The sequence below is a fragment of the Rhincodon typus genome, chromosome 8, assembly GCF_021869965.1.
Source record: "Rhincodon typus isolate 14 chromosome 8, sRhiTyp1.1, whole genome shotgun sequence".
NCBI classification, from domain to species: Eukaryota; Metazoa; Chordata; class Chondrichthyes; order Orectolobiformes; family Rhincodontidae; genus Rhincodon; species Rhincodon typus.
Genome location: NC_063339.1, coordinates 47,169,754 through 47,181,902, shown reverse-complemented (window position 1 = coordinate 47,181,902; position 12,149 = coordinate 47,169,754). Strand labels below are relative to the sequence as shown.

The 12,149-nt window shown below is 46.1% G+C and overlaps 1 protein-coding gene across 1 annotated transcript in view; it reads left to right on the top strand.

Moving 5' to 3' along the window:
• The window catches only part of LOC109912350 (potassium channel subfamily K member 2-like), a 30,114-nt gene that overhangs the window by 10,577 nt on the left and 7,388 nt on the right, over positions 1 to 12,149 (top strand). Inside the window, exon 3 of the mRNA XM_048600118.1 lies at positions 8,874 to 8,959. Coding sequence (XP_048456075.1) covers positions 8,874 to 8,959 — 86 coding nt within the window. The remainder of the gene's footprint in view (positions 1 to 8,873; positions 8,960 to 12,149) is intronic.

The following is a 12,149-nucleotide window of genomic DNA, read 5'->3' as shown; positions in this document are numbered from 1 at the left end:
GTAGGGGGAGGAGAGATTTTGAAGCTTGTGACGTCCACATTGATACCATTGGGCTGCAGGGTTCCCAAGCGGAATATGAGTTGCTGTTCCTGCAACCTTCGGGTAGCATCGTTGTGGCACTGCGCCACAAGAGGCCCAGGATGGACATGTCGTCTGCGGAATGGGAGGGGGAGTTGAAATGGTTCGCGACTGGGAGGTGCAGTTGTTTAGTGCGAACCGAGCGTAGGTGTTCTGCAAAGCGGTCCCCAAGCCTCCGCTTGGTTTCCCCGGTGTAGAGGAGGCCACAACGGGAACAGCGGATGCAGTATACCACATTAGCAGATGTGCAGGTGAATGTCTGCTTGATGTGGAAAGTCTTCTTGGGGCCTGGGATGGGGGTGAGGGGGGAGGTGTAGGGGCAGGTGTAGCACTTCCTGCAGTTGCAGGGAAAAGTGCTGGGTGTGGTGGGGCTGGAGGGGAGTGTGGAGTGGACAAGGGAGTCACGGAGAGAGTGGTCCCTCCGGAAGGCAGATAAGGGTGGGGAGGGAAAAATGTCTTTGGTGGTGGGGTTGGATTGCAGATGGCGGAAGTCTCGGAGGATGATGCGTTGGATCCGGAGATTGGTGGGTTGGTACGTGAGGACGAGGGGGATTCTGTTTTGGTTGTTATTGCGGGGAGGGGGTGTGAGGGATGAGTTGCGGGAAATGCGGGAGACACGGTCGAGGGCGTTCTCGACCACTGAGGGGGGGAAGTTGTGGTCCTTGAAAACCGAGGACATCTGACATGTACGGGAGTGGAATGCCTCATCCTGGGAGCAGATGCGGCGGAGGCGAAGGAATTGGGAATAGGGGATGGCATTTTTGCAAGAAGGTGGGTGGGAGGAGGAGTATTCTAGGTAGCTGTGAGAGTCGGTGGGCTGAAATGGATATCGGTTTCTAGGTGGTTGCCGGAGATGGAGACAGAGAGGTATTAGAAATGGTCCAGGTGAACTTAAGGTTGGGGTGGAAGGTGTTGGTGAAGTGGATGAACATTTTTCAGCAGCAGAGGGAGAGGCAACACGAGGACCAGGGGGCTGCCAGGAATATATTTGTGCAGCGGCTGAACCCGAGACACTAAACGTGTAGTGTCTCCCACCCGCCCTCCTCCTCTAACTAAAAAAAGGACTCTGTGGTGTGTTGGTAAGGTAAGGTTTTTATACTTTTTCTATTTCTTCTGTATTGTGTAATTGGTTAAAAATTTACTTTCTTTTTTTATTGATCTATTAATTGGTTATTTGAAAGGACCATAGCAGAGAAGTATTAGAAAGTATTTAACTCATAAATTGATATAAAGTAATAAAGTAATTAACTAAGTAGAGATGACTGGGCAGGTGATGTGCTGTAGCTGTATGATGTGGGAGCTGGCTGATCCCATTGTGAACGGCAGTGACCACATCTGCAGCAAGTGTTGGTTGCTGGAAGAACTCCGGCTCAGAGTTGAAGATCTGGAATCTGAGCTTCAAACACTGTGGCACATCCAGGAGGGGGAGAGTTACCTGGACGCTTTGTTTCAGGAGGCAGTCACACCTGGTAGATTAAGTAATTCAAATTCAGTTAGTGATCAGGGACAACAGGGTATGACTGCAAGTGAGGCAGGTAGGGGGATCCTGAGTTCAGGAGTGGAGGAGCCTCAGCTTTTGACCTTATCCAACAGGTACGAGATACTTGCTCCCTGTGTGGATGAGGAAAAGGGCTGCGGGGAGGATGAGCCAGCTCACCACGGCACCATGGTGCAGAAGGCCATTCAAGAGGGGGAGCAAAAAGACAAGTGGTAGTTATAGGGGATTCTATAGTTAGGGGGATAGATAGTTTCCTTTGCAAGCCGGATCGGGAGTCCCACATGGTGTGTTGCCTGCCCGGTGCCAGCGTGCAGGACATCTCTGACCGGCTTGAAAGGATATTGGAGAGGGAGGGGGAGGATCCAGTTGTTGTGGTCCACGTTGGGACGAACAACATAGGCAAGGCTAGGATGGAGGACCTGTTTGGGGATTATCAAGCACTAGGAACGAAATTAAGGAACAGGTCCTTGAGGGTCATAATCTCCAGATTACTGCCCGAGCCACGTGCAAATTGGCTTAGGGCTAAGAAAATTAGGGAAGTAAACACGTGGCTATGGGAGTGGTGTGGGAAAGAGGGGTTCCATTTCATGGGGCATTGGCATCAGTTTTGGAACCGGAGGGATCTGTACCAATGGGACGGTCTCCACCTGAACCGATCTGGAACCAGTGTTCTTGCGAAAAGGATAAATAGGGTGGTCACTAGGACTTTAAACTAGTGAGTTGGGGGGAAGGGAAAGGGAAAACGACAGGGAGTATGATGGTAAATAAAAAGGTAAGCAGCAGGTTAGCATGTGTGCAGGAGGGTTTAAGTTCAAGGCAGACGATGAAAGAAGCAAAAAGGAAGGATAACTCAGGAGATATTATTAGAGATGTTGGAAATCATAAGGGTAAGAAAGCTAGCATAAAGGCACTTTGCCTGAATGCTCGTAGCATTCGTAACAAGGTTGATGAGTTAACGGCACAAATCATCGCAAATTAATATGATTTGGTAGCCATTACGGAGACATGGTTACAGGATGGTCACGACTGGGAGTTAAATATCCAAGGGTACCAGACTATTCGGAAGGACAGACAGGAAGGTAAGGGAGGTGATGTAGCTCTGATATTCAAGGACGCCATCAGGGCGGTGCTGAGAGATGATATAGGTTCTATGGAGAATGAGGTTGAATCCATTTGGGTGGAAATTAGAAATTCTAAGAGGAAAATGTCACTGATAGGCGTAGTCTATAGGCCACCAAATAATAACATCACATTGGGGCGGGCAATAAACAAAGAAATAACTAATGCCTGTAAAAATGGTACAGTAATTATCATGGGGGATTTTAATCTACATGCAGATTGGTCGAACCAGCTCGGTCAGGGTAGCCTTGAGGAGGAGTTCGTTGAGCGTATCCGTGATAGTTTTCTTGAACAGTATGTAATGGAACCGACGAGGGAGCAAGCTATCCTAGATCTGGTCCTATGTAATGAGACAGGAATAATTAATTACCTCATAGTTAGGGATCCTCTTGGAAGAAGTGATCACAGTACGGTTGAATTTAGAATACAGATGGAGAGTGTGAAGATAAAATCCAATACCAGGGTCCTGTGCTTGAACAAGGGGAACTACAATAGAATGAGGGAGGACTTGGCTAAAGTAGACTGGAAACAAAGATTTTATGGTGGGACAGTTGACAAGCAGTGGAGGACTTTCAAAGCAATTTTTCGAAGTGCTCAGCAAAAGTATATTCCAGTGAAAAGGAAAGACTGTAAGAAAAGGGGTAATCTGCCATGGGTGTCTAAAGAAATAAGGGAGGCTATCAAATTGAAAGAGAAAGCATACAAAGTGGCCAAAAACAGCATGAAATTAGAAGATTGGGAAAACTTTAAAGGTCAACAGAAAGCCACAAAAAGAGCTATAAAGAAAAGTAAGATAGAACATGAGAAAAAACTAGCACAGAATATAAAGACAGATAGCAAAAGTTTCTATAAATATATAAAACGAAAAAGAGTGGCTAAAGTAAATGTTGGCCCTTTCGAGGATGAGAAGGGGAATTTTGTTATGGGATATGATGAAATGGCCGAGGCATTGAACAGGTATTTTGTATCGGTCTTCACAGTGGAGGACACTAATAACATGCCAGTAATTGACAAAGAGACGAAGGTAGGTGAGGCCCTGGAAACAATCATTATTACGGAAGAGGTAGTGTTGGGCAAGCTAATGGAGCTAAGGATTGATAAGTCTCCTGGCCCTGATGGAATGCATCCCAGGGTACTAAAAGAGATGGTGGGAGAAATAGCAGGTGCACTGGTGGTAATTTTCCAAAATTTGCTGGACTTTGGGGCAGTCCCAGCAGATTGGAAAACAGCAAATGTGATGCCACTGTTTAAAAAGGGAAGTAGACAAAAGATGGGGAATTATAGACCGGTTAGCTTAACCTCTGTCGTGGGGAAGATGCTTGAGTCTATTATCAAGGAAGAAATAGCAAGGCATCTTGATAGAAGTTGTCCCGTTGGGCAGACGCAGCATGGGTTCATGAAGGGCAGGTCATGCTTGACAAATCTTTTGGAATTCTATGAAGACATTACGAGCAAGGTGGGCAATGGGGACCCAGTGGATGTGGTGTACCTAGATTTCCAAAAGGCCTTCGACAAGGTGCCGCACAAGAGACTACTGCATAAGATAAGGATGCATGGCGTTAAGGGTAAAGTATTAGCATGGATAGAGGATTGGTTGACTAGCAGGAAGCAAAAAGTGGGGATAAATGAGTGCTATTCTAGCTGGCAGTCAGTGACTAGTGGTGTGCCTCAGGGATCGGTGTTGGGACCGCAATTATTTACAATTTATATAGATGATTTGGAGATGGGGACCACGTGTAGGGTGTCAAAGTTTGCAGATGACACTAAGATGAGTGGCAGAGCAAAGTGTGCAGAGGACTGTGAAACTTTGCAGAGGCACATAGATACATTGAGTGAGTGGGCAAAGGTCTGGCAGATGGAGTACAATGTAAATAAATGTGAAGTCATACATTTTGGTAGGAGTAATAGTAAAAAGGGTTATTACTTGAATGGTAAAAAGTTGCAGCATGCTGCTATGCAGAGGGACCTGGGTGTACTTGTGCATGAATCACTGAAGGTAGGTCTGCAGGTACAACAAGTAATTAGGAAGGCAAATGGAATTTTGTCCTTCATTGCTAAAGGGATTGAAATTAAAAGCAGAGAGGTTATGTTGCAGCTGTACAAGGTGCTGGTGAGGCCACACCTGGAGTACTGTGTGCAGTTTTGGTCTCCTTACTTGAGAAAGGATGTATTGGCACTGGAGGAGGTTCACTAGGTTGATTCCGGAGTTGAGGGGGTTGGTTTATGAGGAGAGACTGAGTAGATTGGGATTATATTCATTGGAATTCAGAAAATTGAGGGGGGATCTTATAGAAACATATAAAATTATGAAGGGAATAGATAAGATAGAAGTAGCGAGGATGTTTCCACTGGCAGGTGAAGCTAGGACAAGAGGGCATAGCCTCAAGATTAGAGGGAGCAGATTTAGGACTGAATTGAGGAGGAATTTCTTCACCCAGAGGGTTGTTAATCTATGGAATTCCTTGCCCAGTGAAGTAGTTGACGCTACTTCAGTAAACGTTTTTAAAGAAAAGGTAGATTTTTTTTTGAACAATAAAGGAATTAAGGGATACGGTGAGAACGCAGGTAAGTGGATCTGAGTCCACGAAAAGATCAGCCATGATCTTATTGAATGGCGGAGCAGGCTTGAAGGGCCAGACGGCCTACTCCTGCTCCTAGTTCTTATGTTCTTATGAACTGTTCGAGCTCCTCGTGGGAGCACGAGGCGGCGCCGATACAGTCATCAATGTAACGGAGGAAGAGGTGGGGTTTAGGGCCAGTGTAGGTATGGAAGAGGGATTGTTCCACGTAACCTACAAAGAGGCAGGCATAGCTTGGGCCCATGCGGGTACCCATGGCCACTCCCTTTGTCTGTAGAAGTGGGAGGAATTGAAAGAGAAGTTGTTGAGGGTGAGGACGAGTTCAGCTAAGCGGATGAGGGTGTCAGTGAAGGGGAACTGGTCGGGCCTGCGGGACAGGAAGAAGCGGAGGGCCTTTAGGCCTTCCGTATGGGGAATGCGGGTGAATAGGGACTGTACGTCCACGGTAAAGATGAGTTGTTGGGGACCGGGGAACTGGATGTTCTGGAGGAGGTGGAGGGCGTGGGTGGTGTCACGGACATAGGTGGGGAGTTCCTGGACCATGGGGGAGAAAATGGAGTCCAGATAGGTGGAGATAAGTTCGGTGGGGCTGGAGCAGGCGGAGACAATGATTCAACCAGGGCAGTCAGGTTTGTGGATTTTGGGAAGGAGATAGAAGCGGGCGGTGCAGGGTTGGGGAACGATGAGGTTGGAGGCTGTGGGTGGGAGGTCACCTGAAGTGATGAGGTTGTGGATGGTTTGGGAGATGATGGTTTGGTGGTCGGGGGTGGGGTCATGATCAAAGGGGCGGTAGGAGCAGGTATCGGAGAGTTGGCGTCTGGCCTCGGCGATGTAGAGGTCAATGCACCATACTACAACTGCGCCTCCCTTGTCCGCGAGGGATCTCGGCATACCGGTCCACGGTTCCCTGAAAGTGGCAACCTAAGTGGATCAAGTAGCCAAGAAGTCATAAGACATGTTTGCCTTCATCCATTGGGGCATAGAGTATAAAATTGGCAAATCATGATGCAGCTGTATAGAACTTTAGTAAGGCACATTTGGAATATTGCATATTGGAGAGGGCACAGAAAAGATTTACCAGTATATTAACAAGGTGTAGAGCTGGATGAACACCGCAGGCCAAGCAGCATCAGAGCACCAAACTGATCATCCCCAATGGACTACAGTCCACATTCAGGCCTTCCCAATTTGGCCCCAACCGTGACAATGTCTACATTCAGAACATTGAGATCCTTCAGAAGCGTTTCTCCCTGCAACTCCTGAAACACACACTCGCAGCAATGCACTGGCATCTCCTGGCACTACAATGAAGCCTACCCCAGCTCAGAGCCTCCCTCTCCCAGACCTGCAAAGGACCTCTCCTGTTTTTTATTCTTCATAGGATCCACAACCTGAACTCACAATTCTACTCAGTTTTATTGGACATTTATCTCTGATGCTGCTTGGCCTGCTGTGTTCATCCAGCTCTACACCTTGTTATCTCAGATGCTTCAGCATCGGGAGTTCCTACTACCCCTTTACCAGTATATTGCCTGGTTTAGAGGGTATTAGCTATGAAGAGAGGTGAATAGAATTGTTAGTTGGAGTCTTTTTTCCCAGGCGAGATATGTCAGTTACTAGAAGACATCGGTTTATAGTGAAAGGAGGAAAGTTTAAAGGAGATGTGAGAGGCAAGTTTTTATACACAGAGGCTGGTAAGTGCCTGGAATGCACTGCCAGAGGAGCAGGTAGAAGCAGATACCTAGCAACATTTAAGAGGCATCTTGACAGATAAATGAATAGGCAAGGAGCAGAGGTATATGGATCACATAGAAGCAAAAGGTCTTTAGTTTAGAAAGACATCTATTGTCACCACAGGCTTGGTGGACCAAAGGGCATGTTCCTGTGCTATACTGTTCTTTTTCCTTTGTTCATTGTTTAGACATATAAATAGTAAAAGGGTGTCTCTGTATGCATAGAGGATATTGCTGATGTCCAAAATTTTACCTTCCATTTGTCTTTACCAAAGAACATGGTGTCACATGAAAAAAAATAGTTGATGCAATGGATGCCTAAAAAATTGATGAAGTGAAGATGTTAGAAATGCTGGCTGTAATTAAGGTTGCTAAGTCTCCAGGACTACATGGGATGTATCTGGGGAAAATAAGGATGAAAATTGGTAAAGCATTAACCATAATTCTCCTTAGATACAGAGATAATGTAATGCCTCCATAATGGCAGAATTACAAATACTGCACACTGTTTTCAAAATAGATTGTAGTAAGGATAATCCCAGCAAGTAGTGGCCAATTTAACCTCATGTTGGAACAGCTTTTAGAAATCATGGGACAGGATACTCCAGTCCATGCCATGCTGAGGAGAATGGTTAGTGTGTGAACTTATCAGGCAAGAAGTCAAAAATAAGATTGTTGCTGTCGAGAAAAACTTCAGTGATTAAGTGCTCTCCTTCAAATGCTGAAGCAAGTATGCCACTAGCAGGTGGTGAGCACCTTATCTACAAGTATTTACATTTCATTAATGCCACGACTCATTGGATTAAACTTCACTTTCTCAATGAAGTTCCACACAACCTGGAAACTCGTGCTTCAGAAACCCAATACTAAAAATTAGGTGTGTACCTGGTGAGTTACATTTCTTCATCCACTTCAGGACAAGTACTTACTGCTTTCTCCTTATAGTGACATGGCTTCAAACGCCACTCTCAGTTATTGGCATATGATTTTTCAGAGTAGAGTTGACGTGTCCAGATGGACCAGACATGCTGTCTCCCTGGACCATCTCTGTGCCCAACAGGCACATGGCAAACAGGAGGCTGTTTATGGCTGAACAGCACATCTCAGCAAAAATTGCAAAGGCCTGCTTATGGCTGATCTGCATGGAACTATGAAAGTGGCAAACAGAGAGTGGCATTTTCTAAACAGCACTGAACCACAAAAGTGATGAAAGCGAGGAAGGAAAGGCCGGTAAGGGTATGTTCAGTGTGGGTGGGCAGTTGTGATTCAGTCAGCCTAGGGACTAAGTGGCAGTCCACCCGGGGCTGGCGTACATGTCAGTCCAGATTTGAGAGGCCTGTGCGGTGCAATGTCAATTGTGAAGCTAACTCATGTCCTGTATTTTGGGGCTGTGCTGAAGCAGAAAGTATGGTCATGGGTGGGGGCAATTGGATGCTGTAGCCAGGGAGTTGAAGCTGAGGCACTGTACTGTCTTGTAGGGAAATCAAGGAACATCAGTGTAAAACTAACTTCGATCAAGGAAAGGATCGTTCAGGCTCAAATAAAAGCAAAATAGTGCAGATGCTGGAAATCTGAAATAAAAGCAGGAAGTGCCAGAGAAACCCAGCATGCCTGGAAGCATCAGTGGAGAGAGAAACAGAATTGATGTTTCGAACCTGAAATGGGTAAAAATGAAGATGTGAAAAGGACACAATTTACATCTCTATCCCTCCTTCACAGCTTTAGCAACCCCTTTGTCTTTGGCTCGGGGATTGCTCACAATCTGTTCCACTTACTGCCCTCCCTCTCTGTCTACAACATAGATGAAAACAATATCAAGATGGCACAGATTAATCTTGCCATTTGACTGGTTGTCTTGCTTCTCAGAAGGAGCCATAAAATGTCAGCTGCTCAAACAGCCAGAACAGCTGCAGCAATCTGATCGAGCACTAGCTGCAGACCAGCTTGCTGAGGTACAACAGCCTACACAAACCAGTCAACATGGATGGTGCACATTAGGTTGAACCTGAGTCTCCGGGGCACCATGTACCTATCTGCAAATGACAGACTGGCAGTGTCAACAAGTGACTCAGATGTCCCAGGAGTGGTGTCCTACATCTGCCAACTTCTGGATGTGCTCCTGTGTCCTCATGGACCAGGAGGCCAGCCCATCCCAGTTGCCTTGAAGGTGACAATGGCCCTCAACTTCAATCTGAGTTGATCATTTGAGAGGGACCTACTCATAAATCTATCCGGGTGGTGACCGATGCTTTCTTTGCTAAGGCTTGCCTAGTTATTATTTTCCCAATGGATTCTGTCAGTCAGGCAGCCAGGGCAGTGAGATTTGCTGCTAATGGAGGATTTCTGCAGGTGCCGGGTGCAATGGATTGTATCCATGAAGAACAATAAAGTGCCCTGTCAGGAATACACAGACTGATACTGAGGAGATTTATAACACTTAGCCGACTTCAACAGGGCTAAAGTAGAGCAGACCATTGGGCTCCTGAAGATGGGATTCACATACCTGGACGGGTTAGGTAATAGAAGGTAGTATACCCCAGAGTGTCCCATAATGGTTTACTGCTCCCTCTTCAACTTGACTGTACAAAGGGGACATGTTTCCAGTCAGTAGGAAATAGAGGAGCAGGACTTCTCCTTTGAGGATGAAGCTGATTCTGAAATAGCCAAGGAACCCCGCCCCCCTTCGATATTAGATCAACAGGATTTTAGCCCATCAGATGAACCTCCTGACCACCCATTTCTAGAGGCTGAGCTCCATGGACCTGTGTCTTTTTGTTGTTCTGCTTGTTAATGACCTACTGTTTGGGAGGCTGTACAATATCTATCCAAAACATCTCTTTAACTTAGAAGTGTCTCAATTTACAATAATGTTTGAAAATAAATTGTTTCTTCTGTCACCTTGTGATGTGATAACTTTCAGGCAGAGAGCCTACCTGAGAGACCTGTAAGCTCTGAGCTAACTATGTGAATATGTAGCTGGAACACAGAGGGCACTGCAGGGACTCATAGAGGGCTGCTATATTCTGGGCTGCACCTCCATTAAAAAGAAGGCTGATTAGGGACCGCTCATCCTGAGGAAGGCTCTCTAGGTTTGACACATCCTACTTAATATTTTAGTCTTATACTGCCCTCTCTGACTCTCCCAACAGTCCTGCAGAATGTTAGGATCCTGTACTGGATCATTGCTATGGCTGTGCATTCTCAGTAAGTGAGCCTCATGAGGTGTACAAATGCTAACATTATTCCCCCATCCACCAATTGCTCAAGGGACTGATGAGATGTGCTTTACCTATCTCATATACTGAGAATGCCTAGCTTGTCTATGGAAATCCCAACCAGTTAAGAGACCCTTGATTTACACATCCTTTTAGATGCTACACACCTCTTAGCATGACTTTCATGAATTATCTGTGTAAGGTCCACTGTGTGCCTGTCCCAAGCCCAATATCCTGCTGTTGAACTGATGGGACAAGTCTTTCTTCCTGAACATTACCTCTGGAGCGTTGACTGCACTGGCCAAATGCTGGGCCCATATTGCGCTGGGGGAATGAGAGGGAATTCAGGCACACACATTACCAATGCAGTGAGACAAGCAAACATATCCCAAGAGAAGGGTGGCATCTCATTGTAGTAAGGGAGGGTGCTGCACTGCTTTCACTTCAGGCACCCAGCAGGGAAATGAGATGGCATCACATGTTAAAAGAGTGAAAGTGTAGATATATTTACACGTACAAGATTTCTGTACTTTAATGAAGCACCAGGCCACAGAGGTGCCCTATTAAGGACTACCATTTTCTTTGCCTCGCACTACATCTGGGGGAAAGCCCAATATCTGCAGGTAGGCTGGAAGGAACCTGCTGGCTCGTAGGCCCAGGTAGCTGTGAAGACCTTTGCGGCTGCCCTGTCTGGATTCAGGGGCTCTGGAGCGTCCTCAGATGAATTTCCATAGTGCCTGCCTATTGATTCTTCATCGTGGTGGTGCCTGCCGGTATCGTCAGGCTGCAGTGCTTCATACCCACCCCCCTCACTTTGCCGTTGATACTGGGCCCACAAGGCTTGAGTGATGGAATGCAGTTCAGAGCACACATTCAGCAGCCAGTGAACGTGTTGCTGGATCTAGCTCCCCAAGGCAGCTACTATCCCTTCCATTGAATACAACCGAAAGAACTGTGGATTCAATAAATCAGAAACAAGAACAGAAATTGCTGAAAAAGCTCAGCAGGTCTGACAGCATCTGTGATGAGAAATCATAGTTAACGTTTCGGGTCTGGTGACCCTTCCATTGAAACAGCCTGCATGCTGCAGCCACCATGGGAAACAGGACTGGATGGTTTCATAAAACAGCACACCAGAGGAACAGGCCCTTTGGCCCACCACGTCTGTACTGACTACAATGCCATTCTAAACTAATTCCATATGCCCGCACATTGTCCGTATCCCTCTGTTCGCTGCATGTTCATGTGTCGTCCAAATGCCTCTTAAATTTTGCTATCATATATACTTCTCCTTATAGCTAATACATTCCAATCCAGGCAAACATCTTGGGAAACATCTTTTGCACCCTCTCCAAGGCCTCCACTTCCTTCCAAAAGTGTGACAATCATAACCACATATGGTACTCCAAATGTGGCCTAAGTAAAGTCTTATACAGCTAACTTTTATACATAACGCTCTGACCAATGAAGGCAAGTATGCTGTATACCTTCCTTAGCACCTTGTCCACTTTCAGGAAGCTATGGACTTGGACCCCAAGTTCCCTCTGTATATCAATGCTCCTAAGGGTCCAGCCATTTACTGTATTCTTTTCTCTTGCAATTGACATCCCAAAATGCTACACCTCACACTTGTCTGGATTACACTCCACCTGCCATTTATCCATCCAACTTTCTAGCTGATCTGTATCCTGCTGCATCTTTTGATATCCCTCTTCACTATCCACAACTCCACCAATTTTCATGTCATCTGCAAACTTGCTAACCAGACCACTGACAGTTTCATCCAAATCACTTACATATATTACAAACTTCAGAAGTCTCAGCCCTGATCCTTGGGAACACCACTCGTCAGAGACCTCCAGTCAAAAAAATACCCATCCACAACTACCCTCTATCTACTATGGTCAAGCCAATTTTGTATCCACTT